At 47.4% G+C, this 26,228-nt stretch overlaps 1 protein-coding gene across 1 annotated transcript in view; it reads left to right on the top strand.

The window, feature by feature from the left end:
• The window catches only part of LOC147685059 (GTPase IMAP family member 7-like), a 311,998-nt gene extending 288,138 nt beyond the window's left edge, over window positions 1-23,860 (top strand). Inside the window, exon 4 of the mRNA XM_086940945.1 lies at window positions 22,714-23,860. Coding sequence (XP_086797071.1) covers window positions 22,714-23,738 — 1,025 coding nt within the window. The 3' untranslated portion in view covers window positions 23,739-23,860. The remainder of the gene's footprint in view (window positions 1-22,713) is intronic.
• Window positions 23,861-26,228: the final 2,368 nt, after the last annotated feature.

The following is a 26,228-nucleotide window of genomic DNA, read 5'->3' as shown; positions in this document are numbered from 1 at the left end:
ATACCCTTTTTCAGGTCCTCAGCTAGGTAAGTCAGCATAAAGGGAAGGGAGGATAGTTTCTCAACAATTGGCCAAAAGCCACAGATCAAGCTAGCTTCCTGTTGGGTTTGTGTTATTAGTGTGTTATGGTTCCCTAGTTTTTTACTCATGCCTCCAACATATAGAGCTATGGTGTTGAGAAGTGTCAGTTGTATTTTCATATTTTCTTACTGGTACTGAAGTGCCTCCACTGATTGTTGCATAGTGCTTAGCAAAGAGGCATACACATTTATCGCTTGCGATGGAACTGAGTTGTTTGGGTGGGCTCTCCTGTTGGGGTCCGTATCTAATTTGCCTTTGCTGCCTTTGTCAGAAATGATTGAAGGAGATTTGTGAGTGGGCCCTTTTGGGGAGTCCAGTGAATAGGATGCCACCATGTCGGCTCCTTCCTGGGTGCCAAGATAGGAGAAGTCTTCCATCTTGTCCTCCTGTGCCCCTTTTGATCCTGCCATCTGCAGCTCTTAGTGTGATCCTCTTAGGGTAGCAATGTCAGCTGACAATTTGGAGGGTAAGAGGGACCTGTGAGTGGTAATGGGCCAGTGTATTTGTGCCCCTTTTTTGTGCCATGGCTTCTCCCTCTAGCTCCTTTGGTTGCACAGAAAGAGATTCCGGGCTATGAGGGAAGAGCTTTGTTTGTTGGGGTGATTTAAATGTATAGTCCCTCTCTTGATTAACCCTTTGCATAGAACTACGCTACCCTTGCATAGTTTGCGCAATTACGCGCTACACGAATTGCTCGTAGCACAGTGCAAAAACGTGTAACGTAGCAGGCATTTTTTGCTTGCTTGCGGCCCTCAATGTCAAGTTGGCAACCGCAACACTTTTTCCTTGTTTGCGATCACCAACATCAAGTTGCTGATTCGCAAGCTTGGAAAATAAACCTCCCGGCGAGATTCTCAATGTTGGGAGGTCAGGTTTCTCATTGCGAGTGGTCGAGTATGTTCGCAATGAGAAACTACCAGTCCGCGTTGAGAAAGCTGCCGCCTGAGTAGAAATCTACTGGAGCGGCACAAAACGACTGCTTGCACTGTGCAAGATGCGGTTTGCAATGATTGCACAGTGCTGACAAGCATCTGGCACTGTGCAATCAGTGCAAACAGCATTTTGCACAGTGCCGTACGCAGTTTGTGTAGCTACGCTTAGCTTGCGTAGTGCGAAGTGCACTTCGCGTAGCCCTACTACGCAAACTACGCCATGGGTTACTCTTGATTTGCTGCTATAAATCTGGAGGGTGGCAGGCCGTGGTCAAGACGGTGCTGTAGTGTTGAAGTGATGCTTAAGGCTGATGTGCCTCTTCTGTCTGCGGTGTTTTCCCATGTGGTATGAATTGTGGGGTTCCTATTTATCACATTGCCCTGCTCCGCCTGCTCCTTTGTTGTTTGGATTTGTGGTGAGTTCTTTTCTTGCACCATTGGCCTGGCTGGAGGTGATAGACATCGGATTGATGGGGTCCTGAAGGCCATGTATCCCGCACTGGATGAGGATATGGTGGAGCCTTCATATTTTAGGAAGAATTTAGATAAAACTTTGGGTTGGCAAAGGGTCTGCTGTCTTCCTTCTTGGTCCTCATGGCTTCCTGCTGGTGTTCCCAGTATCACTGGGTCAAAGGAGATTAATGCTGTTTGCAACTGTGTTCCCTCGCCTTCGATTTTTGGTGCCTTCTTCTTGCCTTTGGCCCCACCAGGATGTGTGTGAGGCGACCCCCTTGTCTTCCCTGACCTCATTGTTCCTGGCAGACCCTGGCTGAGCATTGTGCTTTCTTGGCTACATAATCACCTTGACTTGTGGTTTTTGTTGTGGACTCCCAGGATCAAGCCTAGGAGTCCCAGGCATTGGAAAAGGAACTGCTGATGTGGCTGGCGGGCCGCCTCTACCAGATATACACTTAGTGGCAACTGGTAAGCTGGTCAAACCTTGCATGTAATTTGGCCGGTGATGGAGTTTTATCTGCTGGTGCAAAGTCCAGTTGGAGTTGGTGGTTGCCAGTTCCTGATAGTAGGTGTCACAATGGTGAATCAGAGGAGCAATTGGTTTTTCTTGAACGTGAAGAAGTGAGGGAGGAGAAATGGAGGATACTGGAGGGGGCTCTGGGTGGGCAAAGTGGATGGCCCAGGCAGAGCAGAAGACCCGAGAGCCCATTACCAGCAGAGGAAGGATTTGTTCATCCTATCCTTTGCCTTTCCCTTAATCCTGCCTCTCTTCTCCCCCGCCCCCTCGCCCAGCAGTCCGCAGCCCTCTCATCCCCAGCTCACCTCAGGTGTGTCTTGCGCAGGGTCTTCCACTGTGTCCGCTGTTTCCTACTCCTTGGCTGTCCTCGGCTGCCTTAGTCAGTTGTTAGTGCATGAGGGCAGCTGTAGCTGGGGTCAGTTAACCAGTTGACCAAAGACAGAAGATGACCAAGGGCATGCTGCCACCTATGTCTTCAAGGTTACTAAGCTTTTTGCAGAACCTGATGCAGCCCAATCCCCAGATCCAGCATTAGAGCCTACCACACTTTGCTGAAGTTGGCTGGGGAGGTGAGGTGTCTTCAGTAACCTCAGGGAGTAAGTGGAGGGGTGAAATAAGTGGGCCTCATCCTGAGGCCCATGCTTGTCCCTTGACAGTGCCCCTGGCAGCCCCCACTGCTTCCTAGGTCCCCACTCTCCACACCTTCGATGTTAGGCACACTTTTTTTCGCTCCTCACCCTGGATCGGCATCCAAGCTGCCTCGCTCTCCGGTCAGTGGCTTCCATGAAGAGATGCACAGAGAGGAAGGCAACAAGGAAGGCAATGGGAGGTGGTGGTGGAAGTGAAGTCAACAGTGGGCACTGCAGGCATCAAAGATCCTGGAGACTTTGGGGAGCTGATATGAGGAAAAGAGGGGGAATGAGGGATTGGGTCCAATGCAGCATCACTGGCGAGTGGGTTTCTGACAGGGTCACCTCCATGGAACACCTGGGGCTCACACTCTGCAGCAACTGACTAACGGATGCCGCACAAGCACAGTCACGGGCTGCGGTTTCCCAGGAGCCTGTCCCTTGACCCTTGAGTGCGAGGCAAGGCAAAGACAGCGTCTTCAGTCCTGGTTGTGGGGGTGGTCTTAAATCATTAAAACAGTCCTTGCCTAAGAAGAGTCCGGCAGTTTAGCGCCACCGTTTCTGCCATTGACGAAGCATCCGGTGTATAACCAAATAGGGAATAGATGTTGATGTCAACTGTATCAGATATCGATGGGATAGCTGGACCTCCGGAGGTACTAAAAGGTTATGGGCTTGCAATTCATTGATATTTTTCCATAACTAGACGTAACACCCCCACCTTATCCTAGAAAGCTGGAAGGGCACCAAGAGGACTCTCCAGTGCCCCAATAACATCATCTGTGTAGAGGCTGATCATGTGTTCCTCCCCGTCAAAATGATCCCTGGTAATTCTCGGTTGTCCTACACTCTTTGGGCAAAGGGCTAAAAGAATGAGCGACAATGGAAACCCCTGTCTAGTTCACAATCATACATAAAAAGGTGCAGAGGTCAGGCCGTTGACTCTAACAGTCGCTTGTGACTGGCCATAATTGCTCAATACCCAAGTGTGAAACCATTCCCCCAAACCAAAGTGAGCAAATGGCTTCTCTGCATCTATGGACAGTAGCATTGTGTCCCTTTTGGATTGGAGCTTTTGGCTTTGTCGATCAGCTCAAGTATCCTCTTGGTGTGGGGCAGTTTCTGCCTGGTCAGGGGCTATCAGGCCCAGCATTAGTGGTTTCAATCAGCCTGCCAAGATGCTAGTAAATAACTTAGCATCCATGGTTAGGAGGGAAATGGGTCAATAGGACCCACATTGTTTTTTGTCCTTGCCCGACATGGTGATACAGCTATGATTGCTTCCATCATTGAGGGTTGTATTGTGGAAGACTCAGTAATTTAGTTGATGAGGTGTGTCAGAATTGGTCCTATAGAACAGCGCTGGGAAAGTGTTTGGTCCCAGTGATTTAAGGAGTTTTTGATGAGCAATGTCAGAAGTAACTTCCTCTATTCAGATCAGGTGATCCAACCAGTTGCCTGATCTTCTGTGACGCATGGCCTGCAGGCACCTTGACCCAAGCCATTTGGGGATAGAGGTTGCTCTAAGTATTATGAAAGTCATGGAACTGGGAAATAATAGGATCATCTCCCTCGATCTAAGTACCATCTTATGATAGTAAGAACTCAACTCCTGCAACCTGCTGTTGTGCTTGCAGTTTATTGGCTAGTAACCACCCACAACTGTCCCCCCACTTAAAAGGAGTGTTTGAGGTGGAGTAGAGAATAAGCGGTCTTGTTGAGATCTAGCCACGCAAGTTGTTTTCTGGTGAACTACAGCTGCCGCCAAACTTGAGGGGTGCCCCTACAGTGATGTATGCCTTCTAGTTCCCGCACCTGGTGTTGTAATTGTTCCCATGTGTCCCGGCACAATTTATCAACTGCTGCAGAAATGGCAATCTGCTCTCACCAAATCACTGCTTTGAGATTCTACCACAAGAGTGAAACACCAGTGTTAGCTGTGTCGTTCACTGCCATGTAGTTAGTAAATACCAATGTAGCCTGCTTGATGATTGCTGGCCTGTATAGAAGGATTTTCCATAATCCTCATGGCTGAGGAGTATGTCTCGTTAGGGGTGATGCGAGATCTACAGACACCGCAGTATGGTCTGAAAGCAACCGCAGTTCAATTTCTATGGAGGTGACAGGGCCTGTACCTCCTCAGCTCCCACCATCTTCTATACCACCCCCCAGGCAACTCTTCAGAATTCAGGGTTCACCTTTCCGACTTGATTGCCCTTTGCGCACTAGGCAACTCTAACAACATAATTCTGGGCAACCTCAATCTAAGGTGGAATGAAAGAAAGATCCCGCTCATTCAAACCCTAAATAACCTAATTCTAGCTAATAATCTGACCCAACACTGCTCAGAAGAAACTCATCACAGAGGAGCTATCCTTGACGCTATTATAGCCGAAAGCAAGGCTATCTCCATCGACCACATCCTCCCTGTTGACTGGTCCGACCATCACATAGTTCTCTTTCCCATCAACCATTCGATCTTGACCAAGCTAATTCCCAAGCTAGACCCCCCAAATGGGTCAGGAGCACAGCCCAAATCCCACGAGCGGACCTAGAAGAAAGAATCAGCTTGCTGCTCTCATACTCCACTGATCACCTCTCAACCAACAAACTCACTTCTCTTTACAACTCCAATATGACGCTTACCCTGGATCAAACTGCTCCCTTGAGGCTAAAAAAATCTAGGAAGAACCCCTCTAGAACATGGTTTACCACTGACATCAACGAAGAAAGAAGACAATTAAGAGCCGCAGAAAGAACCTGGAGGAATATTCCCTCAACCCTCCACCCCGATCAACTCCAAGCAGCCCGCAAAAATCACATTAAGAACAAAAAGTCAGCTTTCTTCTGCTCGGCATTAGATAACGCAAAAAAACGACCCAAAGACCTTTTTAATATCATAAGGAATCAAACCTCCAAACCCATACCGTCCTCAACTTAGGCATCCAAAGTTCGATGTGACTCTTGTTAGCGCTTCCGTGAAATCTCCAACACCAAGCTCTCAGCTCACGCCCTGGATCAGCTACCTCCTCACCTGGCCAAAGACCTGAAGCTAGTCCTAGCACCAATATGGTGCAAGATCATCAAAAGCTCATTGAGCTCTGGAATCGTACCAGACTGCCTCAAGGTTGGGCAAGTCACACCACTATTAAAGAAACCAGGACTAGACACTGAAGATCTGAATAATTTCAGACCTGTCTCGAACCTTCCTTTTTTGTCCAAATTATGGAAAGATGTGTAGTCCCACAGCTAACCCAACACCTAGAAAACATTAAATACTAGATCCCCACCAATCGGGCTTCAGAAAGGGATGCAGCACTGAATCAGCAATCCTCAATGTCATTGACGTCCTACTCAAGTGACTCGACTCGGATCAATGCTGCCTTCTCATCATCCTAGACTTATCGGCCACATTCGATACAGTCGACCACAAACTGCTCTTAAGGGTTGTAGGAAGGTGGCTACCTGACTATGTTTACCCCAGATTTTTTGCCTTGTGTTTAGCTGGTTTTTGACTTAGTTGGCCTGGTTCCCTGCTAATCAGGGCCCCAGGCTATCTGCTCTCTCTGTAAAATGGATTTCATGTACCCTAGGTGCATAACTAGATTGGCTTGGGTCACCTTATCAGCCCCTGTACAGAGCACTATAGGTGCCCAGGGCATAGGTGCATCCAAGGCCTACCAGGGGCTGCAGCATATCTTTTGCCACCCCTGGCTGGCTATCTAAAATTGACATAACTGGCTGATCACTCAGCTGGGGCAAGGTGGTGTAATCACCCCTTACTTAGATATAGTATGCCTATATCTAAACCTAACTGGACACATATATACCTATCAGTCACTCCTATGGCAGGCCTTAACAATCCTGGAGGCAGAGTGCTTGGCTTTATGTGAGATGGTGCTCTAGCATGAGCTGAGCCTGTCTGCAGCTGTCGGGACCAATGCCCTAAGCTGTTCCAGGATAATGCCATACCATATACTATTAAGTGCATTATAATCCTTGCGGTTATATGTTAACTTTGGTTTGGCTTTATCAAAACATGTCGTGTAAGGTGTCATACGATTTGGAATACTACCCCCTCGCCAGTCCTGGCGACGGGGGTAGCATTCCACCCCTCTAGAGGGAGACAACATGTTACTTTGCTAAAACGCGGTTGATTTTAAAAGAGCCTCAGATCCACAAAATGGATGCTTCTGCCACAGACACGAGTCTGACCTCCTGCAGCTGACCGAAACTCCGCAGAGGAGGCCTGGACAAAGGCTTTTCTGTCACAGGGAGGTGATACACCACCCCAGACAGGAGATAGTGGATTGTAGCAGGGAGGTTTGAAAGAAACCAGACACTGCCTGGGGCGCACAAGGCTACCCCTTGCATAATCCGGCCAAACCGGTTCTGGGGCACACCAGCCCCTGTCCCAGCACGGCCTGGATCAAAGGAAAGGGGTGTATCCACCCCCTTCCTGGGTCCCACCCATAGGAGGGGACCTAGCAGGTAATCCAGCCCCCTGGATTGGTATAAGAATGGGAGCAGTGCCAACGCACTCAGATTATCCTGATGAAACATAAGAAATGAATCTCTGGACCCTTCGACATCCTACTCGACGTAGAAGACTGAAGAATCTCCCTTGTGGTCAAGGAGTGACCACCCTGTGCAAACAGGCACCATCCAGCACCTCGACGTCTGGTTTGTTGCATTTCCCGCCGGAATTCGATCAACAGAGATCGACGAGATCAAGCTTGCCTGCCTTCTTACAGCCCGATCCACAGTCCCTGCAGAGCTGAGACCCGTGGAGGCGACCGGAAGCATGGCGCACGAAAAGACCACGAGACGCTGACCGTGCAGCCCACGAGTGACCCTCGAAGCTGTACACCGGGGTTTGAGAAGCCCTAACCCTGAGCCACTCTTGTACCAAAGCTCACCCCTCTACACTTGACAAGTGCTGCGTGGGGCCCTTCTGCTTGTTTTGGCTCGATGCGTTGGCCCAGTCACTTGCCAGCTGGCTTGTGGCTCCTGTGCCGACGAAAACCTAAAACCGACTTGCGATTCTGGTTGCTCTAGACTTGCACCAGCTCCTCTTAAAAGGAGTACGCGATCTGACCCTCCTGGTCCGAGTGAGAAGCAATCTTCCAGTCCTGCGTGGATTGCTCTTGCCAAGTGTTGTTTGCTCCGATCTTGAAGCCAACAGCGCTAACGGTGAGAGCCTGCGTTGGACAGCTCATGACCCGCTCCTGGACATCGCAGATGCCCCAGAGCCCACGTGGCAGCAGAGAGTAGCTCCTCGACAACCACCTGATTGCGCCCGACATTGCCTGGTTCTATCCTGGTTCCACCCTGGTCACTCAGCCCAGACTCTGTCCCCTCTGCTTTCAGGTACTTTTCTACTCTGATCCACCCTTGGATCACACCGGACACTTCTCCTTCACATCGCCTGCAGCATCCTCAGCTTCAAGCACCAGGAACCTGCATGACGAAACCCGACGCCACTTCGACCCTATGCACCCGCTTCCTGTGGGTGAGGTAACATTGCAACGCCGGTGTTCCCACATGGGTACACACATCTAGGGTCTGTGTCTAAAGTTTTGTCCATCTAGGTTCAGCGGAAGTATCCTAAAACTCTATTTGTGTAACTTTTACGCACCATTGACTTAACATTGGTGCATTCGTGTGCTTTAAGCGCTGCACCCGAATCCCGTGGGCTTTTCCCGACTTCAGCATTGCTTGTCCCGACTGCTCCCAGCGATTCCCTAGGCCCTTGGCCTAACCACTGTTCGATTGGTATCTCTTATACCACTTTCTTAATATATGGTTTGAATGGCCACCCGCCCTCATCCATAATTGTGCAACTTTGTATGTTATACTGTGCTTTTGATTTAACGCTTGTGCTGGGGATTATTTTTAGTAATAAACACATATATTTTTATAATATATACTTGTGTGGTGTCCTTTCATTTGATATTACAGGATTGTGATTGGTAGAACAGCTCGCTTAACACGACCTCTTGAGTTTAGCCTTTAAGGCTGCTTAGTCTATGCCACCATTAAGATAGCTTGTCTATAAGGTTGACTTATAACCAGACACCATAAGGGATTGTTTGGACTGATACAAGGTGGTTCCAGAATTGGAAACATCATATATCAGGCCAACTTCTCACAAGGGTTCTTCAAGAAAGGGCCAGTCTACAAGAGACGGTCCTTCACTGGTTCTCTTCCTTTCTTCACAACGGATCACAAAGAATAAAAATCAAAAAACTTCGAATCAGACTTCCACCCTGTCATCAGAGGTGTTCCACTAGGGTCTATACTCTCCCCCTAGCTCTTTAACATCTACATTGAACCCCTCACTTCTCTACTCAGAAAAACCAATATCCCCTTTCATCTATTTGCAGATGACACGCAGCTCTATCTGGAAACCACCTCAGTTGATGATATCCAGAGACTAAACAACACGCTCAAGGAGGTCCAACACTGGCTCACAACCAATCACTTGAAACTTAACCAAGAAAAAACGGAAATTCTACTAATTTCCAACAAAGATGATAAGCCACAAATCAAAGAATGGCTCAAAGCCATTGATGCCCTCAATGGTAACCTTTCCTTGGCCGACTCGGTAAAATCTCTAGGGATCACCCTAGACCCAAAACTTGACATGAAGAAACACATCACAAGATCCGCTAAAAGTGCCTTTCTCAACCAAAAATTACTATACAAAATAAAACCCTTCCTCCCACCAAGGACATTCAACAAGCAACCCAAGCACTGGTCCTCTCCAGTATAGTCTACGGGATCGCTACCTTGACGGGAACAGCAAAAACCCACCTTGCCCCCTTGAAGACAACACTCAACGCAGCAGCAAAAATGGTCACCGGAAATAAGAAATTCGAGCACATCTCTCCAGCTATCAAAGAACTCAGATGTCTCCCAGTTGAGTTGCGAGCCAGCTTTAGAACCGCCTGCCTCACACATAAAGCCCTGCATACATGTAAACCAGAGCACCTGGCCGCCAAACTCAAAAGGGGAGGCCAATCCAGAAACCTCAGGAGCTCCAGCTCATTACTGCTTATCCCGCCAAAAACTCTCAAGCACAGAACCACAGCCAAATCTTTTGCTCGAAACGCGCCTAAAATCTGTAACTCCATCCCACCCCCATCAGAACAATCCCCTTGTTTCCAAAATTCAAGAGCCTACTCAAAGCCCTCTTCCTCGACCGCTCTCGAGCGAACTGAAAGACCCTGGACAGTTCCCCAACCGACACTCCAACTTTCCAAAAATTCGAGATTGACAACACAGACAAAGATCAAGAAATCCTTTTGTGTATAAACAGTTTGTATTGTTGTTCATCAGATTCGACTTGCACCCTCTACTCGTCTCCCCTGCGGCCTTTTGCTTGTTCCCCTCATGCCCTAACCCCCATGTTCCCCCATTATCCTGTATCATTTGTCTGTTCATTATTGTATATGTTGTGAGGCACTCTGATACCCCTGGGTCCAGCTAGCACCATACAATACTCCTAAAATAAACAAAATTTAAAAAGGGATCAAGTCGGGTGTACGTCTTGTGTGCATGGCAGTAGTACATGTAATCTTGGGTCTGGGTATGGCTTTTTCTCCACAAGTCCCATAGTCTCATCTTACAAAGCCATTGAGTGCCCTCTAGGGATACCTCCCTACACCCTCCTTGTGTGCAGACTGAATGGTCTATTTCATTATGGAATACAAGATTAAGGTTCCCCCAATCAGCACCAGCCTATCCTGTGAGGTAATAATCTCTGCCACCGCTCTAGGGAGAAATCATTTTTGGCCATTGTTGGAGCATACAAAGAGCCAAAAACGAAGGTGTGATCTCCAAGTCATACCTTATACACCAGTAACCACCCCCTAGTTTTTGATGAGTTTAGCTCCCACTTTCTTTCGGAAAGAATGGGAGATAGTCAATACCGAGCACCTGAAACCAAATGATTCTACTGGAGGAGGAGTATGTTGGCTCCAATCTGTTCTAGATACAATAATATGTCACTTTTTTGGGTAAGGTTGTGATGCCTTTTCCAATTAAGTGTGAGCACCCTCAAGTTATTGCTTGGTACGGGAGTGAGTAGCAGCTGCTCTAGTCCCCCCATCCATAGGCCACTCCTCTGTTCTACGGGGGTTACCAACCCGCTGAATAGCTTCTCTTTTGTGAGGCTCATTGACAAGATGAACACATATTCAATGTGATAACCCCTCCCTCGAAACACCCAAAATGAACAATAGAACGAATGTTCCTGGTAAATCAAAACTACTGACCTTGGTCAGCGATGTCCCAGTGGCATTTCTGGTATTGGGGTACATAGTAAGGTCCGATCTTCTGACATGTCACCCCCCCCCCCCCAGGATTTATCAGAAGCAATCAGTGAGCCCCCATCAGACATAAAGTTCCCTGTTCATCTGAGTCCCTAGTTAGCTTCCCCAGTAATGGTGGCATCTCCTGCGCCATGGTTTCAGGGCTGGGTGCAGGCCCATGGATAGAGTCTGGCCTTTCTACCATCTGGAGTGCTTTATGGCTTTCAGTCCCTTTGGGCTAGTCTTGAAGTTGTCATCAGTGCTATCCTCAATTTTCAGTACCTCACAGGCGGCTGTCAAGGATCGATGCTGGTGAAGTTTCCTGTCCCAGCGGAAGATGATAGAGAACGATGCCCACAGGAGTAGAGGATGCCCCTCTCCCAAAGTTGGGTAGCCACTGAACAAAACTCTTGCCTCTTTAGTAGCATTACTGCGGATAGATATTGGTAGAGCATCAATGTGTGGCCTTTGAACTGCAGGGGATATATTTATCTTGCTTTGCAGAGAATCCTCTCTTTGAGTGGAAGATCCTGGACAGACACCAGTATATCAAAATTCCCTGTGCATGAACGACCTGCTCTGTACACTCGATCCAGCTGTATGTACAGTTCTTGTGTGGTTTCCTGGCTCTGGGGGAAGAGGGCTTTCACATAGTGCCCATCGTCAAAGAAGATGTGGGCCCTTCTTATTTGGTTCTTATTGCTTCTTGACCTATTATCCAGGCCTTGCCGGAGTTCGTGGAGTTCCACTATGTGCAGCTCCGTGAAGTGACAAAAAACTCTGCTGCACTTCGCGGAGTTCTGCATGCGGTGGAGCACATTAGGATCATGCTGTGTGTGAATATTTGCAGCTCTGGGTGTTTGTACTGCACTGCAAACTCATTGTAACTGGTAACATGCGGAGCAAAAGAGGACGCTGCTTCCTTTCTGCCGCGTGGGTTGATTTTCTACCCGAGCAGCAGCTTTCTCAATACAATTGGACAGTTTCTCAATGCGAGCGATTGCAAGCATACGCAATGACACGCATTGAGAAATCCAACCATCCTCGTTGAGAAATCTCCCCAGGAGGTGATTCAAAAGTCTTTATTTTGATTGAGTTTTACAATCATAAAAAGTGCATAGTAAAAAAGGTTACAACAAGACTATATATTTTTTTTCTTTTAAAAAGATTGTCACATACACATTACTAACAGAAAAGTAAGAAACATTACGAATTAAAAAAGACAGTTGATATCAATTAAATAGGGATTACAGGGATAACTCAGGTGGTTGTAAGCGGATTTTCAAACATGCTTTTAAAAAACAAGCTATACATTTAGCAGCAAATTGAGTTTCTAAAAACTGTAAAGCATCGAGAGCAGGCCTGCATCTTCTCAGGCCCATTTGTCGGAGGAGAGGGATAATCCAACGTTTACGTGGGGTCTCATAGTAGCTACAAAACAATGTTACATGTAGGGTACACTGATGTGCAATTCCAACGCAGGGACATCTAATCAATTCGGTTTGAAACCCCAGGAAAAGAAACAAGACGGTAAAAGGAGTCAAAACGGAACCTGGTTAAGGCATACTTTTCATGGTTTGACAGAAAGAAGGACAAATACAACTGAATGCCAGGTGAGGTTTGTATCATCAGTAGATGAGTGTTTGTACGTTTGCCAATCTCTGAGCATAAACGCAGATCTCTAAGGTGATTAACACACAGACTCTTCAAAGCCTTCCTGGATATATCAAAAAGTGAGGAGGGGTCAGTAAAAAACAGTAAGCAATTTAAATCTTTCAGGAAATTAAAAACATACAGTAACCATGGAATCTTTTTCCAGTGAGCCAGGGATAAGCAGTCGGTTATTAAAGACCGAGTAAGGTGGCATTGCTCTTTAGTCCAAATACGGTGCCATAGGAGGATCGGCTGGTATCTGATGGTATCTGATAGATAATCCAGGCCGAGCTCAATATGGCAACCGTAGGTTGGGGCGCTTTGAGGGAGCGCAAGAACGTATTTCAAAAACCCATTTTGAATTTTTTGGAGCTCACCGGAAGGAGCATAACCCCATACACCCGCACCGTAAGTACCTACGCTGTGGCATTTAGCGTGGTAGATTTTGAGCAACTCAGCGGGAGCGGTTTTGCCCAATTTCCTGGAGAAAGACATCAGCGCCGCAGTTGTACGCTGGAATAACAGTTTTTTACTCGCGGTGGCGGGTTTCCAGGTTATTTGGTCGTCTATGAGAATGCCCAGGTAAGGATATTCCCTAGCGTAATCCAATCTGACCTTTTCTATAAAAAGAGGTTTCGGTTTCTTCACTTTCAGGCTGATATGCATCACGAAAGTCTTGCTCTTATTAACTTTTAAACCCAAGGAGAGCATAAACTGGCAATACTTGTCCAGTTGTAATTGGAGCTGTTTTAATGTTCTCGCCAGGATGACAGAGTCATCGGCGTACAATAGGGCTGGGATAGGCCGGGTGTTTATGCATGGAAGGTCCTGGCTACCTACCAGCATCGCCTGTTCTAACCCGTTAGTATAGATATTAAATAAAAACGGGGCGAGGACGCACCCCTGTGACGCCTTTTGCTAAGCTAAATGACTCAGATAGTTCTCCGTTTATACCGAACCTCACGCACGCATTGGCGTCGGTATAAAGCTCTCGAAGGAATTTTAGAAGGGGAGGATCTACCCCCAAGTCCCTCAGGATTGCCCACAATTTGGAGTGAATCAAGCAATCAAATGCGGCACTGAGGTCAACGTAAACTAAATATAAATTGCCTCCTTTTACCCCTGCGTATTTGCCCATTAGGAGTGTCAGATTAAGGGCCTGTTCTACAGTGCCCAATCCCTCCTGGAACCCATACTGGAGATCGGTTAGGATGTTCTTCTCCGAAGCCCAGTTCTGGAGGCGCTCCAGGATTAATCGCCCAGCAACCTTCCGCAGTGAGTCCAAGAGGGAAATGGGCCTGTAGCAGGCTGGGTTATCTCGTTCACCCTTTTTAAAAATTAGTAGCAGTACTGACGAGGACCAGGATTCTATTAAGCCGGCCTGTGAGACTGCAAACATGACTTGTGTGACTATTGGGGACCAGAGATCAAGATTACTCACAAAGATATCGAGTGGTACTCCGTCGGGGCCAGGCACTTTACCAGTCTTCGAAGAAGTTAGTGCAGCTGTGACCTCCTTGAGGTCAAAGAGGAGGTCAATTGGATATAAGTTATCCATGATGGGGGCTTCTTCAGCGGACTGTGCGTTTAAGGCTTCAGCGGAGGAATCACCGAAAATTTGCGAGTAATGTGCCACCCATTTTTCGGCTGGGACCGCCACGTCTAGCTGACGGACAGCTGAAGGATCTGCTAGGAAGGGTGACTTGACTGTCCGCCAAAATAGCGAGCAGTCTTTACTCCTTGTGCTCTCGTGTAATTGGGCCCATAGGTTTTTCTTTACTTCCCGTTTCCGGCTTTGTTGGGCCGATTTATACTTCCTTCTAAGCATGGCTATTACTGCTACGTCTCTGACTTGATTATGCAATGCTCTTTTTAGCGCAGAAAGGGCTTTCCGTCAATGGGCGTCAAACCACCCCGTGAATCCTTGTCGTGGGACTTATGTTTACGGGTTAACTCATGCCGGATAGCTTTTAGTATTTCCGAAAAACTGGAAAGGATCAGCTGGGGTGACGAGGTCTCCGCTAAACAGATGTTTATAGAAGGGAGAGTTTTTTGTATGACCTTCCTAGTAACGTCAGCGGGGTTTATCTTGGACCATTTTACTGTAAAGCCATTTTGTTTGTCTAGGGCCAGAGATTGCTGATTTAGCAAGCTAGTCCTGTTGTGAGTTTGTGGTGCTGAATTAAGTATAAGGCTAATACTATTCGGGTAGTGATCGCTGGAAATGTCTGAGCCTGTTATGAAGTGCTTCAAGTGACCTTTCAAAATTTGTGAGCACAAAATATAATCAATGGTGCTAGAGAGGCCTCTGCCGTGAAAGGTCGGCTTAAACTCAACGGGAGGATTCACTATTTCATTGGCATACTCGAGTTCTAATGAGAAAAGACATTCATTCAGAGTATTACCGGTACTAGTGTGGGTAAAATGCGTCATGGGAGAGTGAGTCACATTCTTATTGGAGCCCGCAAATACCTTTCTTATACTTATTACACAAAGGAACATTAAAATCACCCCCCCACACAACATAACATAGCGACTGGGAATACTTTGCCCGCTGGTCATGTATAAATAGAGAGATTTCAGTCAGTGTCGTTACACAATCAGCAGGTGAAAGGTTGTTGTACATATTAATGACATAGTAGATAGAACTTTTTTCGAAGACTATCTTTAGAATTTGGAAGCTAGGAGACATAAGAGATACATTTACAGTCAATGGCGATATTTTGGTTGAGAGATAAACAGCTAAGCCTCCTTTTGACCTCCCATGCGTTGTCGCACTGGCAGGGACGCGGAATGTTTTATAGCCCTGGATGTGAATAGGGTCAATAGCCCAGGTTTCCTGTAGACAAACTATATGGTGCACATTAATCACATCAATCCACGGCTGAAGGTCTACCTTAGATCGATGACCCGCTACATTCCAGTAGACAACTGGAAGCTCCCAACTTGGAGACAGTGTTGTGGTTGATATTGGGGGGACTTCGAGGGGTAGAAAACCTTGAGACAGGGTGATTGGCTGGGGAGGAAGAGAGGGAAGGTGCATTGGTTGGGTATCTGGCCTGGAGGACGAATGTTGAGATAAGTTCATAGTTGATGATTGTCTCTTGGATAGTACTCCAGTGATGATTGGGTGTTCAATTGTATGTTCTTGGACCGGAGGAACTATCGTATTAGGGAGTGGTTCCGCCGAAGGAATTGATGACGCTACAATGAGGCCAGGGGTATGTGGGGATACTGTATCCGCCGGCGATAATCCTATGGAGAGGTGAGATAAGTGAGGTGTAAATAGGGTTTGAGTAGATGGGGTTTGAGTAGAGGTTCCTCCTTTAATGGTGGTACTGGAAGTTGGTGGTCAGTCAACCATATCAAAACATTCGTACCTGTTTGTTAGGGGTGGACCTCTCCAGCTTAGAGGTGGAGCGGGAGCTAAATTTCTGGTACCGTAACCTGACCAATGACCCCGGTCTCTATTTCCGTCCCAGTTCCCCACTCTAGTCCAGCTCCAAGGAGGGCCGGCATTGTACCGGGGGGCTGGAGGATAGAAGTATGACAATCTGTGGGTGGCTATCCCTTCAATAGATGAGTGGTCACCCCAGGAGCAAATGTGCTCAACTGTGTTTGGATCTACAAGATTCACGATTACACAGTCACCTTGAATGTTTTTGGGTTCAGTGCCCAACCAGGGGACCTTGCGAACTGTGGTGACTCTATTGTCCAGAAAGGGTGGTAAAGGTCTATTAGTGGATAGCCAGTGGATCACTTTGTTTTTCAGTGACCAGACCGGTTCATCCGAGTTAGCAGAAAGTTCGGGAACGCCGGTCATGATCACCACATATGGGGTAGCTTCAGAGGAAAGATGGATCGGATGACCCCTCCTTTTTCTATTTCTCGGGATGAAATTAAAACCATCAGATGGTTTTGCTTGAGTGGGGACCGGGGTAGGTAGGGAAGTGGGTACTTTAGATGGTACTGAATCCTGGGGCTTTGTTTGGGTAGGGAGCGGGTGGGTAGGGACGTGGGTGCTTTAGGTGGTACTGGAACCTTGGTCACTGTTGATGGTGGCTGTTTTTGTTGTTTTTGCAGCACCTTTAGGGTCACGGTGGGAGGATTTAGTGCAGCCGGGCCTGTCTTAGATGTTTTGGGATTAAGTTTGGGGGTCCTTACTTGGCCTGCATTAGTATCTTCATTTGTTTTCAAAGCTAATGTCAGTTGTGTTAACTGGTTTTCAACCTGGTGGAGAGACTGCTCTATTGGTTTTAAGTAGGTTCTAATTATGTCCCCAATTTTTCTCAGAAGTAGGTTATTAATGCTACATGAATCGCCATCACTATCCACACTACTTTCGCTTTTGCAACTGCTGATGCTCAAATTTATGTTATCGGTAGGGGGATTAATTGCTTGTGCGGGAGAGCAGATAGCTCCCTGGTGTAGCAATAAGGCTGAATCTGTGGGGTCTGTAGGGAGGGAAGAGGTGGGCAGGATTAAGGGATTAGGGTGGGAAGGAGAGCCAGCGGGGTTGCGGGATTTAATTACTTTTCTCTTTTTCTTAGGGATTGCTCCCTCTCGTAAGCCCCTATCTACAGGTGGGGTGGGAGCCGCGCTGATAAGACTAGCGAAGATTGCCGGTGATTTCTCCAGTGACTGTAGTAGTTGGGATTCGGAAAGATTTAGAGACGCGGACAGATCCACGGTGCAAGGAACAGTGTGGATGTCCGCGTGCTCAATCAGTGGTGGGGCTGGTTCTGAGGAACGCAGTGGAGTTTTTGCTGCAGCTAACAAGCCCATAGAGGAGCGTCTGGCGACGGCCAGATCCTGTGATACTCTGCGTTCCAACAGGGTAATGCCCTGCTCGATAGCCTCTTTGGCTTTAGTTATAAATTGGTCAATGGGGCCAATGATTTGCGCGGCAGCTTGAGCCTGTTTCTTGACTGTACTTCTAGTGCCTCTAGGAGACATGGTATGATGTGTAAGAAAACGAAGTGACAGCTTAGATACAAATTATGCAGGGAAAAAGAAACTTGTAAGCGCACTAAACAGTTACAGATGGAAATTCATAAGAAAAAGCAATTACAAATGGGGTGGCCCAGTCCAGTCTTGCCCGGTCTTGAGCGGGCTTAAACGGGCCCGCCCTTGGCCCAGGCTTCGCCCCGTGCTTTGTCCCGCGTCGCGGGTTAGCCAAGTAGATTAAGTACTCACAGGCATGGGGGCGTGTCTGCCGGGGGAAGAGGCACCAGCTGTGAGCAGAGTTGGATGCTGGGCCTCGCAGTCCCCCGGTAAAACGCCTAGTAGTTCTGGGTCCAAGCACTCGCTGGGAGCGTGCAGGTAATCCGCCGATTGCGGATAAGCTCCCACCAGCAGTGCGACCTCTCAGATATGGCTAGTGCAATTTTACCCCTCCTGGGGAGCTGTAAACCTCCTTTGCAAACGAACGCTGTTTAGGAAAGTGAAAATGAGCGGCACCCGCGGAGCGGGTGTCGCGAAAGGTAAATAGGTGGAACAGGCGTGGGGGCGTGTCCGCCGGGGGAAGAGGCACCAGCTGTGAGCAGAGTTGGATGCTGGGCCTCGCAGTCCCCCGGTAAAACGCCTAGTAGTTCTGGGTCCAAGCACTCGCTGGGAGCGTGCAGGTAATCCGCCGATTGCGGATAAGCTCCCACCAGCAGTGCGACCTCTCATATCTGGATAGTGCAATTTTACCCCTCCTGGGGAGCTGGAAACCTCCTTTGCAAACGAACGCTGTTTAGGAAAGTGAAAATGAGCGGCACCCGCGGAGCGGGTGTCGCGAAAGGTAAATAGGTGGAACAGGCGTGGGGGCGTGTCCGCCAGGGGAAGAGGCACCAGCTGTGAGCAGAGTTGGATGCTGGGCCTCGCAGTCCCCCGGTAAAACGCCTAGTAGTTCTGGGTCCAAGCACTCGCTGGGAGCGTGCAGGTAATCCGCCGATTGCGGATAAGCTCCCACCAGCAGTGCGACCTCTCAGATCTGGCTAGTGCAATTTTACCCCTCCTGGGGAGCTGGAAACCTCCTTTACAAACGAACGGTGTTTAGGAAAGTGAAAATGAGCGGCATGAGAGGAGGTTAATTTACCTTGCTCGCAATTGCCAACTTGGCGCTGACGCAGAGCGTGGAGCACAGAAAGTTCTGCAAACTCCAAGAATAGAACAGAGTTTGCCATCCAGGCCTACTATTTTCTCAATCTTCCATGTGTGCCTGAAAGTCAATCTGCTGGTACCTTAGGTGAATGACTATCTGCTGGAGTAGCGCAATCTCTTCATCCTGGCTGGTTTCGTGATCCTCCAATGTGGAGACACTGTCCCCAATCTCAGCCTGATCCTTGCAAATTAGTTTTAGGAATTGCAAAACATTTCTTTTAACTGTCTGAAGAACGTCTCTTGGGGATGTAAACAGGCAATCCAAGAAAGAGCGAGTCACCGGACCATTGGTCTCGGACCCCGTGGCTTTTCCTGGCTTTTCCTGGCTAGCAGGAAAGGCCTGGTCCCCTAGCAAGCTCTTTCTTGAGGTTTTCAGGTCCACCGTCCTGAGAAAAGCCTTCAAAGAGAGGAGCGAAAACAACTGCAAGTAGTTTTAGGAAACCCCTCACCCACCTACCTAGTAGATGGCATGCTTCATCATCGGGGCCCAGCTGGATCTCCTAGCGCAATCCAGCTGTGCTTCAATGCCTGAGTTACAGCAGAGCAGGTTGTTTGTGTGAGGAAACTGAGGTGCTATGTGAAGTGCAGTTATGGGTTAAAAATGCCTCTAGGAATAACCCTTTTAATGAAAGGGCCCTAGAACAGAGGTACCTCTTTGAAGGTTTTGGTCAGGACCGTGGACCTGAAAACCTCAAGAAAGACTTGTCCATTTTGTTTGTTCATATACTACTTAGGGAAGAGGACAAGTTAACTGTTTCCTTACTCTCTAGTTGTTTCAATATACCCCTAGCGAGCTCCACATGGGCCTCGAGAGGAAGTCCTTGGGGGATCAGGCCTGCTTTGATATGTGCCGTTGCCATAGTCAGTCACTGCAGTGGAAGTCCCAAACACAGCTCAAGGTCAGCAGGGGGCTCCTTGGGATGCGCTGGCCTCTTAGTAGTGTGAGGGTGTATTTGGGCAACAGCTGTGATGGCAAAGGTATGTCCAGGTGATTAGGGCCCCCAGCAACTTTGGCACAGACGTTTGTGTTCTCTCTGGGTTCCCACCCCATTGCTGCAGATCACATTGCTATCCCCTTCTTATCAGTATGCCGGGTGGCACTCACAAGCCATGCAACACCCACCAATGCACTGTTCCCCTTGGGGCTGTCCAAAAACTCCCTCCTCTGCTGAGTACCGGACAACTCTTACCATCCAGCCGGTGGACCTCCACCAGAATAGCCTTAGCCCTGGAAGTACACATGTATAAGCAGAGCATGTCAATCCATGCAGACTCCTGCCTCAGTGGGAACACATTTCAGCCAGCCAGGCCAGCAGGTGTAGGGCCCAGATAGTGTGGAACATGGAGCCACAGCATAAAGTGAGTGCACACTTTGGGGTGGGGGCAATTGCAAAATTCTAGGTATGCAGATCCCCCCGTAACAGAAAGAGGCTAGGTTCCAGTAAGGTTATCTAGCATGAGAGCTCCCGTCACAGGCCCTTCTTGGTCTAGAGCAGCCCCCCAGGCCCCGGCCACGAGTCTCTGTGGTATAGAGCGGCTGTAGCTGACAGGATGTCCCAGCACGATTATTCTCGGTTCCTCAGTTAATCAGCGTATCAAACTTGGGGGCTTAGGGCTGTGAGCCGAGGAAGAGGTTGGATCTGTGCAGAGCATTAGGCACAACGGGCCTACAGTTAATGGCCTTGCCCCATGGCCTCTCCACCCGTAGTTTGCTCTTGGGAGCATATACTCTACAGAGTCAGCTATGTGAACACTGGAGGGGCCGTTGCCTACTTGTGAGAGGTGATGTATTTTATTGCAGCTGAAGTCTTCTCAGCTGGAGTGCAGCCGCCACCATCTTACTGCTGATGAGGCGCTGTGGCCGCAGCTCCGGTTCAACTGAGACACGCTTTCCTCATCAGCTCTGGCAGCTCCCTCGTGCTATAGAGGTCCCCGATCATCGGGGGGACACTGTAGGGTTCGCACTAGTTATAGGTGCCGGGATTAAACAAGGCCCACCAGCTGTGCACCCAAGCTACAGGCAGGGTTGTGGGCACAGAGCCTGGCCATGGGCTAGGCCGAGCATCCAACACCCAGAAATACATGGCTGAAGATTGTCTACAGCAAGGCTTAACTGAACGTGGAGATGTGGCACAGGGCTTCAACAATGGCCATCCCCTATGCCAAAACCCTATTTTGAAAGGCCAAATGTCATGTACAGAAGGAGTTGACTCTCCCTAAAGGATCAGGCAAAGAGGGTGGTCCTTCCCCCAGGCTCTGTGGCATGTGGCTGATGTAAGACGGCTTGGCCCCAGGTCAGAGCCTGAGCAAAACTCCACTGCCTGCAGCCAGAGGTTCTGCCCAGCCTGGGTTGGCTGCTGGCAGAGTTGTGGAGTGGACCTTCTGCTCCAAAAACTGCTGTGTTCAGTTTAAGCACGTGCTCCATGAAAGCTGGCAGATGGTGGTGGTTGGGAAATGGGCCTGGACGCTGCGTGAAAATTAAGGGGCAGATTAACATGCCCCTTGCGTCACTTTTATGTTCTGTCACTTTTGTGATGCAACAATGGTGTAAAAAGTGCAGCAAATTCACAACGTGACGCATCTAGGGAGATGCGTCACGTTGTAAAGCCCTGCATGACAGTAAGCCTGCGTCAGGTATAATGTATGCAGGGTAGGCGTTCCAATGCAGGAAATCCTCCTAAAAGTGATGCAGTGAAATCTACAAGATTTCACTGCATGAATTTTAGGAGGCCAATGCGTCAAAACCTTACTCCTGTTTGAAGCAGGAGTAAGGAGTGAAGCTGTGTATTGCGAATAGGCCGCAACACTCATTGCTGGAGTTGCGTCGTGCTTGCGATACGACTCCAGCTATGCATGACTTTTCCACCAACAGATGCGTCAGAATTTCTGACTCACCTGTCAGTCCTTGCGCCATAGTGCGCCATATTGGAAATACGGTGCATCTATGGTGGTGCAAGGGTTTTTCACGCAGGCCCAGGGAAACTGAGGCATCTATACAGATGCGTCCGTTTCTTGTGAATCTGCCCCTAAGTATTTGATCAAAGAAAATCCAATTCATACCTATGCTTGAAACACCAATTTGTGAACAGTCCAGACAGGAAGGCCATGAAATAAAGAGAACAACTTGGCTGGCGGCTCAAGTTATGGCTTGTATTATTTATATCTGTAAGCATAACTCGTGAATTTCTGTGCCATGACAAAGGGCCACATGCATCCAGGTATTTAGGAATCGCAAACGGTGCGATTCGGTAAAATCGGCCGTTTGCGATTCCTAAATACCTTTTTAGTATGCATCATGCATTTGAGGAAAAATCGCTATTTTTAGCGAATTCCAAAAATGCGATTGCTCTTAAGGAATCGCAAATTTGCGATTCCTTAAAAGCAATGCATGATTAATTTTAAAATTGCGAATTCGCAATTAGGGGGGGCAAATTACCACGAGGGTGAACCTTGTGGTAATTTGCAAAAAAGGTTTAAAATGCTCAAATTGACATTTTAAACATTGTCATGTTACAGACACACATGTCCTTAGGACATGTGTGTGTGTGAAATATCCATTTAAAAATGCATTTCAGGGGTGCAGGGAGGGTCCTTTGGACCCTCCTGTACCCATGGAATGCATTAACATTTTGTGAATCCCAATTTGCGAATTCGCAATTCCCATTGATTCCTATGGGCCTTTTGGCCCATAGGAATCAATGGGAATTGCGAAATCGCAAATTGGAATTCGCATAATATTTGCGATTCAGTAAAAAATGCGATTTTTACCGAATCGCAAATATTATGCACTTTCAATCATGCATCCTGTTTTGCGATTCCTTCTTTGCGATTCGGTAAAAATCGCAAATTAGGAATCGCAATAACGGACTTTGATGCATGTGGCCCAAAGTTTTTAAAATCGTTGTATTTCAGTGAATACAAATGTAAACTAATTTTCCACTACATACTTTCAAATGTTAATGATGTCATATTTTTTTCAACAGATGAAATGGATGAAGACCTTTACAGCTGTAAATCCGAGCTCAGGATAGTCCTTCTTGGTAAAACAGGAGCTGGAAAAAGTGCTACTGGGAATACAATAATGGGTAGAAAGGAGTTTGAATCCTACAGCTCATCAGATTCAGTAACCCGGGATTGCACTAGAAAAGAGACTGACTTTAATGGGAGAAAGCTTGTCATTGTGGACACCCCAGGTTTGTTTGATACAAGTATGTCACAAGAAGAGACAGTAAATAAGATTTCCCGCTGTATCACAATGTCCTGCCCCGGGCCTCATGCTCTAGTGATGGTGCTACCAATCGGCCGCTATACAGCGGAAGAAAGGGACGCTGTAGAGAAGATCCAAGACATATTTGGAAAGGAGGCCATGAAATACATGATTGTTGTGTTCACCAGAAAAGATGAGTTAGAGTTTGAAAAATCAACACTGGAAAAGCATCTGAAGAATTCCAACAAAGACCTCAGGAAGTTTATCAAGATGTGTGGGGATCGATATTGTGCATTCAACAATAAACTAGGAGCAGGAAGGCAGGAGCAAGTGTCTGAGCTGATTGCGAAGATTGACAAAATGGTGGATCAAAATGACGGAAGATGTTACACCAATGAGATGTACATCCAAGCAGAGGCGATAGTGAAAGAGAGGGAGGCCGAGTTGAAAATACAGTACGAAGAGGAATTGGAAAAAGAGATGGAAAAACTCAGGCATCAATATAAGGAAGAGCTGAAGAAAATTCGGTTAAAAGACGAGGCTAGAGAAGGGAATATGATGCAGCAGCTGACATTGAAGTCTCAAGAAACTTTCGGCAACAAGGAGGGGGATGATTATGGGGCGACGCTGGAAGAGCTACAGCAATTGCGTGTGAAACTGAAAGATACTACAAGAAAAGTCGATTTAAAGGTGAAAGAATTCAAGGATGCCAGAAAAAAAGCAGGCGATGATGCAGCGCCAAAAGTTAAGACAGCGTTGTCAACTCTTCATTCAAAAGTACGAAAATGGTTTCACAAGTGATTATTTTATAAGCAAGTAAAAATTGTTCTGTTTTAGGTAAAAAAATCTTTATTCTTGAGTGACAGTGGGCAGGTTTTTGAAGTGATCCGGTACAGGCGCATCGTAGATGCAAAATAACATAATGTAGCCTCACTAAGTGTGTGTAGCACACAAACAATTCAAATAAATTCATGATACAAATAAACACGACTTCTTGTTTATTACTGTCAAAATCGTACTAAAGGAAATCAGCTATCTGACACACTAATTACCAGGCCAGTAATCACAATGTGCCTCTGTTCTGTGGACATTGCTGTCCCTGGTCAAACTGTTTGTAAATCACGCCAAACAGCTGTGCTTTTTTTTGTAGCGAGAATCAGTTCGCGACCTCCTCTAAGATCCCTAGACCTAGTAGGAATACAAGAGTCACCAACTGGGGAGGGGATACTCGACCCAGATATAACAACGACCGTTTCCATTCTATGTTTAGTTGCGGGACAGGGCAATGTAACTACCCAACTGGGATAACTGCCAGAACACCTAGGCCCAATTGGCCTATTATAAACAGGTGGGGACCAAGTACCCCTGGATATGATTACAGAGGTCAGGGAAATGGGTTTACAGCTCAGATGGGAAATGAACAGCTTTTGATGCGCCCAAATACCCCACGACCCATGTGGAACATGACAGCAAGTGGATGGGGTCAGGTGGCCACCCCTTTTGACTGGGGATTTGGAACAGGAAATAGGTTTGGAGTCTTATCCAATCTAAATGATTGCGGCTGACTTATGGAGGACTCTAATTTGGTAAAAGATGCCTTAGATCAGCAACTAGTTCAGAGCACCCAAATGATTAATGCCTTAGATCCCAGTGAGTTCACCTCCCAGATAGGGCAAGTAGACCAAGTTACATCAAAATACGAACATCTCCCCACTCTAAATTCAAACTCGCCTGAGCATTGCGTGAATCAGAGCCTCGTAAGTGTTAAGCTGCAGAGCCTTTTGAAAGTGGGATCCAACGAAGGGACCCAACTGCCACGAGCAGCTGAAGGGGCATTGGCCCGGTACCCAGAGCCAAAGACACCCACAGATTCTTGCAAGATGATAAGTTGGAACATAGCAGGGCTAACTGCAAAACGACAGGATAAGGTATGGTCAAGCTTTGTTTTAGGCCACCATATTATTGCCCTTCAGGAAACCTGGGACACATCCGCCAATCTTTGGTGGGATGGGTTTACCAGTTTTACTAAAGCAGCTGTCCCCAGTCGTATGGGGAGAGCCAAGGGAGGCCTTGTAGTTTTGTTTTCCTTAGATCTGAAGGGAAGTTGTAGGCAGATTAGCACTGATTCCCATAATATCTTAATGGTAGAAAGAGTGACTAATAATACCAGTAGGACTATATATATAAACTTTTATAATTCTGGGAACAGCGACCACAGAGGATGCAACATTGCTAATCTAGATAGTATTTTAAAATTAGTCAGCCAGAATACCAAGTATGATCTAGAGTATATTTTATTAGGCGATTTTAATATTCTGTAAGTATGCCGCAACTGAGCTAATGCCCCAAAACCATTAGTAGCACTAGAAGTGATAGCCCGGGTCTGCCAGGAAAATTCCCATCAGCCCACCCATATGGTGGAATGTCGTCATGTGGGAGATGTCACCAATCCCAATCTCAAGCAATGCACCTAGTCATGGTACAGAGATGGACTACCATGGTGTAGATTCAAACCACTGGGCTTCACTGGTGATGCTAATGGGGTGCAGTGCAAAAAACAAAAGTGAAAAACGTGAATATAAAATTAACTCCAAGGGCCTAAATTAATTTTAATCAGTAAGGCACCTGGGTCAAGATTAAAATATATTGCCTGAATAGTTTGAAATAATAACTATATATGAGCAAAGTGGGTGAAGGTCGACATGTTTCAGCTATTGTGACTGCTGGTCTTAGCTTTCTTCAGGACCATTAAAGAAACTTGCGACTGCAAAAGAGAAATAGTGATGTACGCTGATGTACAAAGGATAGATCCTACCAGTTCCTCTGAGCCCAGATGAATACTGTAGGGAATCCAGAATTTTATGTACCTCCCAGCATTATGTGGGAGTACGCCTCACCTCACCCGGAACCAACTCGGGAAAAAGGGAGGCCCCGCTCTGTCCGTCGGTACCTCGATGCCGGCGTCCGAGAAGGAACGAGAACGCGGGATACCGCGCTTGTCGATTTGGTGTTCGTGTGAATGATCGGAGGAGCTGCGTCTGCTAGTGGATTATTTAAGAAGCTGTGGTGGCTATTCAGAACGACAGGTGTGATTAATGCTGGACACCTACAGATTGGAGTAAAAGATTTTACAGCACGCAAATATTCGCTGCAGGAGCAGTTGAAATACGAAGCTGACTAGAAGTACACTCATCAGTGTGCTAATCATTGCCCCTGACGAAGGGACTTGATATTCGTCCCGAAATGCATTGGGCGGATTGTGATGCACACAAGAATATTTTACGCATTCAC

This window comes from Lissotriton vulgaris, chromosome 10 (genome assembly GCF_964263255.1).
Source record: "Lissotriton vulgaris chromosome 10, aLisVul1.2, whole genome shotgun sequence".
In the NCBI taxonomy this organism is placed as follows: domain Eukaryota; kingdom Metazoa; phylum Chordata; class Amphibia; order Caudata; family Salamandridae; genus Lissotriton; species Lissotriton vulgaris.
Note: the sequence above shows the minus strand (reverse complement) of the source record. Positions and strands in the feature narration are given on the sequence as shown.